This window comes from Chinchilla lanigera, unplaced genomic scaffold, assembly GCF_000276665.1.
Source record: "Chinchilla lanigera isolate Chin_1 unplaced genomic scaffold, ChiLan1.0 scaffold00145, whole genome shotgun sequence".
Classification (NCBI taxonomy): domain Eukaryota; kingdom Metazoa; phylum Chordata; class Mammalia; order Rodentia; family Chinchillidae; genus Chinchilla; species Chinchilla lanigera.
Genome location: NW_004955546.1, coordinates 2665388 through 2675780, shown reverse-complemented (window position 1 = coordinate 2675780; position 10393 = coordinate 2665388). Strand labels below are relative to the sequence as shown.

The 10393-nt window shown below is 42.6% G+C and overlaps 1 protein-coding gene across 9 annotated transcripts in view; it reads left to right on the top strand.

The window, feature by feature from the left end:
- The window catches only part of Zfand4 (zinc finger, AN1-type domain 4), a 50136-nt gene extending 40537 nt beyond the window's left edge, over nucleotides 1–9599 (top strand). For 6 of the 9 annotated variants that reach the window (XM_005411807.2, XM_005411806.2, XM_005411805.2 and 3 more), the window contains 4 exons: nucleotides 2760–3512; nucleotides 4265–4319; nucleotides 5299–5419; nucleotides 6752–9599. In XM_005411807.2, coding sequence (XP_005411864.1) covers nucleotides 2760–3512; nucleotides 4265–4319; nucleotides 5299–5419; nucleotides 6752–6887 — 1065 coding nt within the window. In that variant the 3' untranslated portion in view covers nucleotides 6888–9599. Of the gene's footprint in view, nucleotides 1–2759; nucleotides 3513–4242; nucleotides 4320–5298; nucleotides 5424–6751 lie in introns of all 9 variants that reach the window. The other 3 variants (XM_005411809.2, XM_013508432.1, XM_013508430.1) reach the window with 3 other exon arrangements.
- The last annotated feature ends 794 nt before the right edge of the window (nucleotides 9600–10393 follow it).

Genomic DNA, 10393 nt, shown 5'->3' with positions numbered 1-10393 from the left:
ACACACACACACAAGATAGCCAAGATAATTGAACTACTAATTTGGTTTATTGAAAGGAACACTTAATGCTTAATTTTTTTCTTAATTTTTTGACCAATTTTACATGTTTATATCTGATAATCTAAACAACTACTTTGAAGATAACAACCATTATTGATTCCTATCATCTTGTTTTAAAATTCTGTATAGTCTTTAATGTTTTTTTAATTTTTATTCTCTTTAAAATAAAAACAGAAAAAAAATACTTAATTCAGATTGGAGGGCTGTGATATAGGTTTTTATCATCTGTTTGTTTTAGGGTCTTTTTCTCCTCCATTGTGTTGGTGAATCTACCTGAAATGTTCTAATTCTCATTTTATAATGTATTTCATTAGTTTTGTGTGCATTTGGTCTGCCCTTTTCTGCTTATTTTCTAATTTTTTCCCGTAATGTTATTTACAACGCTTTCTTACCCAGACGTTCACATCTGCCACCCTAGTTGCTCAGAAGGCTGAGTGAGGAAGATTACAAGTTCCAGGCCCACATGGGTAATTTAGTGAGACCCGATCTCAATGACAAACAAATAAAAAGGACTTGAGATGTGGCTTCCTGACTGAGTACCCCTGGCTTAGATCCCCAGTACTGTGAGGGGGAGGGTGCAAACACTATTTTCTCTAGAAAATTGCAAGTATTTTGTTTTTTGTTTGCGTTACTAAGGGTTGAACCCAGGGCCTTCACACTGAGGTATATCCTCACCCCTTTTAATTTTTATATTTATTTTGAGACAGGGTGTCGCTCAGCCACTAAATTGCCCAGACTGGACTCAAACTTGCAGTCCTCCTGCCTCAGCCTCCCAGAGTACAAGAGTTTTCTGTTTAATTCACTGACACTCTTTTGGAAGGAAGGCTTTGTGATTCACTTCTGTTCCTCTGGGATCTTTACTTTTCCCTCCGTCTTTCTTGACCTTCCTCTTCATGTTCTGAAACGGAAGTGCCTTTCCTTCCAGTTAACTCTTCCACCACAAGCTGTGCCTCTGAAACTTCCTCCTTGTTCTCTGAAAGATTTCTTGATTTCTCATTGCCCTTTTCATCCTAGTGGCCCATGTTTGGTATCACGGGTCTTAGGCCTGTTTTCTGTAGGATTTTTTTTTTCTTTTGCCGGCTTATTTTGTTCCATCTGCAGTTTAACATCTCTCTTTCTCTTGTTTGGTTTAGTTTGGTTTGGTTTAGTTTGGGGTGGTTGAAGCTCCATATTTTCCTTCTTGCCTCAGCTATAGGCTTTGCAGATGAGTCTTCCAAATTTGCCAGGGCCTCACAGGTGCAGGACAAGTGCCCTGCCCACTGAGCCACATTCCCAGGCAGTGGTCTTTGCTTAGATTGTTGCTTAATCAGGGGAGAAGGGGACGGGATGGAAGATGCATGGCCATGTTCAGATTTAGGCAACTAGAATATATTTCCACAGCCTGGAAGTCATAACCCTCACTTCTGAAGAATATTTTTGATGGATATAAAATTGCAGATTGGCAATGGCCCCACCACAAAAGCAGCAGCAGGAGCGGGGTCATCTTCACAGGCCTTTCCTTCTTAGTTCCTCTTGCTCTCCTTGCCACAATGCTATATCTCAGATTATCTGGACTTCCTGACAACGTAGTATATTTTCTCTCTCTTGTAAGAGGGGTGTTTGTTTATCACCAATACTCCACCCCATCCCATTCCCTGCTGGCTACCATTTTGTTAAATCTTCTTTTAATTCTCAACTTTCCGCATAAGATCATGAATTTTTGCAGAACTTTCATTAAAACCTTGAGCCAGTGGGTCCAAGAGCACTCCCAGGTTTGATGATTTGCTAGGGAGAGTCATAGGATATAGTCACACTGTGGCTACGCTTTGGTACAGCAATGGATACAAAGCAAAATCAACAAAGGGAAAAGGTACAGGGAGCCAAATCCAGAGGAAGCCAGGCCCAGACCTCCTAGGGTCTTGTAACATGTACTTAGCTCATCCACCAACGGATGCTGTCTGCCAGGGAGCCAACAAAGCCCTCACTGGGCCTGTCTAGGTCAGACTGTCAAAGTCTGACCTAGAGTGTGTGTTCCAGGCTCCTGAGAGAAAGTAGGTGTTCAGCATGAACCATATTGTGTGTACAAGCCGTTGGCATAAGTGACATGCAAACCACTATTTTTTCTTTTCTTCCTCTCTTTTTTTTTGCGGGGGGAGTGGGGGTACTTGAACACAGGGCCTTAGCTCCCAGCTACATTTCCAGCCCCATTTCATATTTTATTTTATTTTTTTGAGATAGAACTTGCCATCTCTTGCCTCAGCCTCCCAGAGTGCTGGGATCAGGGGTCTGTGCCACCACCTTGGAGCACAAGCCACCCTCTCACCATTAGGGTCAGGATAGCCCTCCTGAAACACAAGTTTCTTCCAGGAGAGTAGCTGAGGCCCCTCAGCTCTTTTCAAAACACTTGTTCATTCTGGCAGGAAAGATGGTCCAGGATCGAAAATAGGCCAGCAGTGTTATCACCTATAATCAACCTGTGTTCTTTCAACCCATGAAATAATACTATGGGAAATAAAAGTATTCTTCTCTAACATCCTCAGAAAATTATACCCAACAAAGCAAAATAGCAATTATTCTCAATCAGACTCTTAAGATTTAAACCGTTTAGATTGTTCATTGAGGTTATGAAATGTCAACATCCTGTCTTGTGCTTTCTTCTGTTGTTCTCTGACAGAGTAGAGAAGGACCCTCAGTAACATGTGTGCGTTGTTTCCTTGCAGCCCAAGAGAGCCCTGAGGGTGCAGCCTCACCCGCCTGCCACTCGACCAGTCAGCGGCTCCACGGGTGTGGGCCCGCGCCCCAGGCTGCTGCCCGCACTAACGCCCCTGAGCCCAGGGCGACTGCCAGGGCCCTCCCAGCTTTGGGGCACCCAGCACTCCACGGGGAACTTGGTGACTGAGGACATGCATGACTCTGTCCTCGAGATCCCATGCCCCGAACAGTGCGCACCTGAGAATGCGCTGCACCCCGAAGAGGCCCAGGGGAGCACAACGGGGCCAGGCTGTGGCATGGGTATCCAGGGCAAGCAGAGGGACAGCGCCGTGTCCCAGTCCCCATCCCTGTCCCCTCCCAGGGTGGCAGCGCAGAGTCCTGGGGACAGTGGGATCCCGGGGAAGCCGCACAGACAGCCCCGGGTGTGGGACTGCAGAGCCGCCCCCGAGCCCACTGTCCCCAGTGCCGCCACCAGCTGTGGCTGTCGAGGGGTGAAAGTCCGCTCCCCAGGGAAGAGGCCCGACGTCATCTCCAGAGTGGAGGCACGGGACATCACAGAGATGGCCAACAAGGCCGTTAAGGAGCCAGTGGGCCGTGTGAGCAACGTCGGGCTGCTGGCTTCTCTAGCACGGAGTGCCAGCAGGGACGGGGTGCAGAGCGCTCGAGGGCCGGGCCGACTGCGCCCGCCCCGCTCACGCCTTCAGCCAGAGACTCCGAGTCCGTGTGGCTCCACCAGGGCCCAGCCCTCCTCGCCCTTCCCGGTAAGTGCAGTCCTGTCTGCAGTGCTGGGACAGGAGGCAGCAGGCTCAAAGTCTGGCCTCTGGTAGCCGTACGGAGGTCTGAGGTTGGATTTTTTTTTTTTCCAGTTTGTAGCCAGACTATTTGATGATGAAATTTTATTTGTGGTTTGATTTTGGTTTTTTGAGACAGTCTGGCTGTGTAGTTTAGACTGGACTTGAACTCACTATGTAGCCCAGGCTGGCCTTGAACTTGTAGGAATCCTCCTGCTTCAGCCTCCCAGGTGCTTGCTAGGAACACAGGCATTTGCCACCATGCCCAACTTAAGTTTTAAATGTGTTGGTCCTGAATTGAGAATAGTAATTGAAAATAAATAAGTTATCAGTTTCTTAAATGATAAGTATTTTTATTCGTGTTTTTCCCCAAAGTAAGAATTCTTATCTGAGCCATCAGACTTTAGTCTTTCAAACATTAATAATAAACACTAGGCCAGGCACGCCTGTAATACCAGCAGTAGAGAGACTAAGGCAGGGTCACTGCAAATTCAAGGCCAGCCTGACTACAGAGCAAGACCCTGTCACAAAAAAGAATAATAATAGGCTCTATGTAGTGGTGCTAGGAGTGAGAACTGGGTTCCAAGTTAATTTAGTTAAACAAAAATCAAATAAGGTTAAAGGGAAGCCCGTAATGCCTTTGTGCAGTCAGAGTTTGGCATCTGGCTGCTCTTGTCCTGCTGATGACTCGCCTCTGCAGGTGTTTTGTGTTCTCCTTGCAGTCTGCCCTTGGCCTACGAATGAACCGAAGCAGCACAGCAGCAGGGAAAAGAGGAGGTAAGGAAGCAGCAAGTCACCTGAAGACAGGATGAGACTAATAATCACACCATTATGCACAGAAAAAGAGGGAGAGCATCTATATGGTGTGCATAGAGCAAAGTCTCTCCCTAAGCTTTTTCCCAGTTGAGGAAATGATTATGTGAATGGCATGTAGGACACACATAAAGAAAAAAACCAAATTTGAAATTCACAGCTCTTGTCTGGGAGGAGCTCGCTGCAGAATTGCCATGTGATTCTTAAGTTCCAGCGGCTGAGCTAGGGTTGGAGGAATTGCCCTGGACAAGTAGTTTTTAGAATCCTGGACTAACATGTCTCTCTTAGACAGGCTGGCTATGTCTGATCAAAGAAAGACCAGGCCTCCACAGCACAGGGACATAGCCGCTCTCAGAGCATCTCTTACCAGGAGTGGCTCCTCACAGATGTGCTGGCCAACTTTCCCAGGAAGGGAGCCGCAGCCGTCCTCTTCCTTTATGCTTTAATACCTAGCACCTGATCTGGGCTTTGGCAAAAGGCATAACACTGATTAATTGTAAATCTAGTTTTCTAGATCTTCAGAGACTTTAGCTGCCAAATAAATATTGAGCTCAGGCCTCACATACCTCTTCATGGCTAGGATGATTGTATCACAGCTAGATTATTCTCGAAGGGCTCATCAAGTATTATTCTAAGCCAGACAATTTTCTTGATTTTCTTCAAGGCTTGGTTTGGTTTATTTTATATGAGCTGATTACCCTTAGGTGCAACCAGAAAAGTATTAGTGTATACAAGTAGTGTCATCAGTATAAAATGAGTAAATCTTAAGAACAGAGCTCTGTAACTTCTCTTATAGGTTCTTTAAGTAATTTTTAGGTAGAAAATGCTACAGATTACATTTTTATGGCAGAGATGTGTACTGTGAGAGGAATGTGCTTTGCCTAGTAGCTGTTCACATTTAGATTTTAAGCCTTATTAACCAAGGTGCCCTTTCTCTGAACAGGAGAATGCCCCCATCACCTCCCACCCATGAAAGCCCCTCTCCAAACAAAGAAGAAGACAACAACAAAACATTGTTTTCTTTGTGGAAAGAAAACAGGACTGGCTACTAGCTACGAATGCAGGCAGGTTGGCCAGCTCAAGTGGCTGAGATGCTTTCTTGGTGGTGACCCGGCCTGGGGATTATGCAAAATAAAGCATTATTTAAATTGGCCACTTACAACATCAAGGTGATGTTCACATAGTAGCCCTCAGTAGAATTCCTGATTGGCTAAAGTAAAGAGCAAGTAGTTTCTAAGAGGCAAAAACAGATCCCCCACTGTCCTATAAGCTAGGAGATTGGAGCCTGTGGGAACAAGAACCTTTGTTTTGTGTTAAATATGCTTGGCTTTTGTTGGGATGTTACCTTAGAAGAAGGCCTCCTGCAAAATGCTGTTATTTTAAATTGACAGATTGGCACCAGGTGTGATGGTACGCATGCCTACAATCCCAGCACTTGGGAGGCTGAGGCAGGAAGATCGCTGTGAGTTCAGGGCCAGCCTGGACTACATAGTGAGAACTTGACTCAAAAAACAAAAAAGACTAAATTGACAGTTAATGTACTACAAATTTTAACAATTATATGGTGCAGTTATTTCAAAACAGTTAAATAATAAGTTTTTAATTTAAATAATAAATTTTTTAAAGCAAAGAATTTTGTGGGCTGGGGATTTAGTTCAGCAGCACAGCGCCTGCCTGGCAAGCGCAAGGTCATGAGTTAGATTCCTGGTACCAGAGAAAAACAACAACAAAAAAAAGCAAAGAATTTTTTTTCTTCCCATAATTATGTATTGACTGAAATCTTGGAGAATTATGTCTGGCCTTAAATTGTGCCAAGGCCAGGCACTGAAAATAACTGCTACTTTCTAGAGTATCTTGTGTTCAAATGAAATAGCTTTTACCTAGTAAATTTTTTTTAATTTTTTCATGAAGTAGCTATATTTAACATAATTTTTTCAGAAGACTGTATTTCTCAGACTTTCATTTAGGTTTACTAGGTATAAGAGATATGGCAAACTGCCAGGCATGGTGGTGCATGCCTGTAATCCCAACACTCAGGAGACTCAAGCAGGAGGATTGCTGTGAGTCCTAGGCTAGTCTGGGCTACATAAGTGAATTCAAGGCCAACCGGTACTACACAGCAAGACCCTGCCTCAAAACAAACAAATAAAAAATACAGAGGGCATGTTTATCAGCTTTTGCAGTGATGCTACTTCATGATGGCTAAATGTGGTTTCAGTCCATAATGGATTTTTTATTATAAACTGCTACTTGTAGACAGCTTGTTCTTCTAGAGGGGGGTATCTCTGTTTTTGAGTCAAAGGGGAGTGTCCACACTGACATTGGTAAAGACCCAGAGGGTGTCTCCTGGCCTGCATGAAGCGTGCCTATTCACACACCCTCTTTCTGTGCTCTAGATGTGGAAACAACTTCTGTGCATCTCATCGCTATGCAGAGACTCACGGCTGCACCTATGATTACAAGAGTACAGGGAGAAGGTTCTTGCAGGAGGCAAATCCTGTGGTGAAAGCACCAAAACTTCCAAAAATTTAACTCCTCCTCTGCACCTTACTGTTCTACCCGCTCGCGAAATCGTATTATATTGACAGAAGAAATGGTGTTTGGACTGCATTATTTTTGTTCGACTCCAAAAGATTGGCCACGTAACAAAAGCATCTAATGCATACTGTTGGAGGATGAAAATGCTACTGTATTCGAAGTCTTTATTTTTTTGGTGAATCAGAAGTTTTAAAAGTAGTTGTAAAAACTTTACACTGTAATGTCTTAGCTTTGTTATTGCATGTCTGTGTTAAGTGTCTTATATTTGATACTGCAGTTTCACTAGACAACTCTTCAAAACATGCCTTTTAGGAAGCAAATACTGGCAGTGTAACTGAGCATCCAGCAATACGGAATGCATGGTCATGTGAAGGCTGTTCTGAAATGGACCACTTTTGCGGGGGGTGTAAGTGGGCATTTTTTTTTTTTCCACAAATTCCATGTGTGAAAGTTTATATAGTTACTGGCAAGTTCTGTTTTATTTCAAACGACTTTTTATAAAAAGAGCATTTGGGTTTCCAGTGTGGTTTTTGACACAAATCTTTCATATTCAGACTGGCATTCAGATATGTATCCATTCTATAAAACACATCATGTTCATCAAGTACATATTTCTTAAAATATTACTTTTTAAATGACAGTTTTAAAAGTTTTACTTGTTGCCACTAAATAGAGACACCAACTTTGGTTTTCCAAAAATGGGTACCTTTAAAGCAGAACTTGGCAGCATGATTTGTTTTTCTTATAGGTTGAGTGCTTTAACCAGAGGAAATGCAGATAAATACTCAATTTCACTATGAACTTGATTGTTTACAATAAATTTTATTTCAGAAATAAATTTTCTCGTATAAAACTTTTGAATGAAATAAAACTAATTCTGCTGCAAAAACAGTATAAAAGCCTTCTTTTCAGGCCCCAAGGGTCTTCCCTGGGTGTGAGCCAGGGACCACACAGACTTTCCCTTCTACTCCCTCACGTCCAGCAGAGATTGAGTGTTGGTAGAGAAAAACACCACGAGAGCTAGAACAGAACGCATCTACAAGGGAAAACTGAGTGGGTGAAAGGCACACTTCTGAAGAGGGATGCATATAGGTTAATGCATGTACTTCTATCTGTAGTAAGGAGTTACTCAGTTTTCCCTCTCTTACTGAGAAAACATGTTTTAGACATATAAAATATAAAGAACTCAGTTACATGGGTAGAATGCTGACAGGTGAACCAAAGTATAATCATTCTGCAAGTAAATTATTTTATGTCTTCTTTTAAGTTTTACCAAAGATTTTGTTTGTCTTTTCACTACTAAGCCATGAGTCACTTTTCACTACTAACCCACTTAAATTCGAGAAGTTATCATTGAGAGGCATTTCTGTTTGCTTTAGAGTCTTACAGAGATGCAGTGCAATTCAAATTTCAGAGATTTCACATCTGTCTTTGCAGTGTAGTTATTAGAAGAGGGCGTTATGTGTGGCCCTGCTTAAACATTAATTGAATAATTGTCTTGGACAACTTCTCAATAATAACATATGGTGATACCTACGTTCCAAAACTCAATTCCACAATTCTGGTTGCAAACCAAGTTGGATGAGAACAAAATCAAATTCAATGATTAAGTTCAGTGTTAACCTTATGGGGAAATTGGTTCCGCTCTCTAGTTCATTTTGCAACCAGAGTTGTAGAGAGAATAGAGTTTGTGAACCAAGATACCACTATAAATGTGTTTTTTGTTGTTGTTAATCCTATCTTATATTCAACTTCTGAATTTTTTAAAAAGAATAATAGATAAGGTTCACTACAGCTCACTTGGCTGTAATGTAAAATATACAGATTTAATATAAAAATTTAATATAAAATATATATTCACACATATATGAAGGATTTAACAAAGTAGGCCTATAGTGATCACCTGTGGAGCCAGGAGTGGATGCAGGCAGAATGGCTGTGTGCTAGAGAGCCGGGGGGCCCAGTTGAAAGTTGAAGGCCTGTACCTCACTGCAGAGTCTGATCTGAGTCCTTCTCTGAAAGCTGAAGGATCTGCACTGGAAACCTTGGAGAAGTGGAGATGAACCTCCAAAGATGATGGCAAAGACTGAGCTCCTCCGAAGAAGCAAAAAGGACAGAATCCTTTCCCTTTAGCTCAGCAGTGTAATTTATATTGTGACTTAACTATGACACATAAGACAGGCCTTCATTTTCTCATATATGTTTAATGTCATATGAGACAACAGTGCAATGGGCCAGTGTGGGAAACACAGGATCCTCAGGCCCCTAGGCCCTCCCTTTGTGTGGGCCGGAGCCACAGGTTACTTGGGGTCGAGATGAGGACTGGAATGCCTGTGCCTCTTGAGGAGAAAATGTTCTCCCCTCGCAAAACCTTGAGAACTTGCTTGGCTAGACTTTCACAATATGGGAAAGTGGCCAGAGGCCTTGTAGATTAAAATAGAATGTCCCGGCCTTGTAGAAAATAAAATGTCCCGAGCAGTCTTGTGGTGGTGTGACAACTTTCTGCTTCTCATGCTTTAGAAAAATAAGATAACAACAGACCTTGGTTTATAGAGCACACCTGGAACAGACTGTCAGAAAAACAATTACTTGGCTCGGTATGTACTCATATGTTATCTGAAAAACTACACTTGTATGCTATAAAACTTCTTACAGAATAAACTTCAGTATGCAGTTGCAGTTGCAAACTTGGCTCTTGCTGCTCTGCATCCCCTGTGTCCTGGTTTTGTGTGTGCCTCTACCCCGGGCCCCGAGTGCAGCAGACACTCACAGGCCAGTGATATGGGTGGGAAAAGAACTTACCAAAATCAGAGTAAGGAAAGAGATTTATTAAATAAGCTGAAAGAGAGAGAGTACATACTAGCAATAGGCAAGGCAAAGGCAGAGCCACAAAGGGGAGCAGAGGAAGTGTTTTTAAAGGAAAGGGTTGAGCTGGAAGAAGGGCGTGACTTGGACCCAAAGCCTAGGAAAGGAATGTCAGAGTGGACAGTACCATGCTTTCTTTGTCTCCTTCGGGCAGGCGATACATGTCATCCCTACAGTAAGATAAGGACAGAGGCATGGAGCAATGGGATGGTCTCACTTCCTCTATGGAATGGTTTCGCTTTCTGTACAGGAAGGAGTGTCAATGGTTGTTGGGCTATAAGTTTTTGAAACAGCTCACTTTGAAGCAGGGTGTACAGCCAAGTGAGCTGAAATGGCCTTTCTCTGGCTGCTTAGCACTTCACATTTAATATGGTTTTCAGCTATCATGATAATCAAATTTTGTATTTAAGTGTAAATATGACCCCTGTACCACTCCTGGAACATGAGATGCTTTTAGGTATTACAAGGATAAACACTTGTAGTAATTATTTGTATTTTATTGTGTATCAGGAAAATATAACTATAAACACTGTACATTGTTAAGCAAATAGATTTAGGTTTTAAAAATGTTTATTGAAATTTGACAAGCTAGAGTAGGCACATACAACAAAAATCATAAAAGATGTGAATGCCTG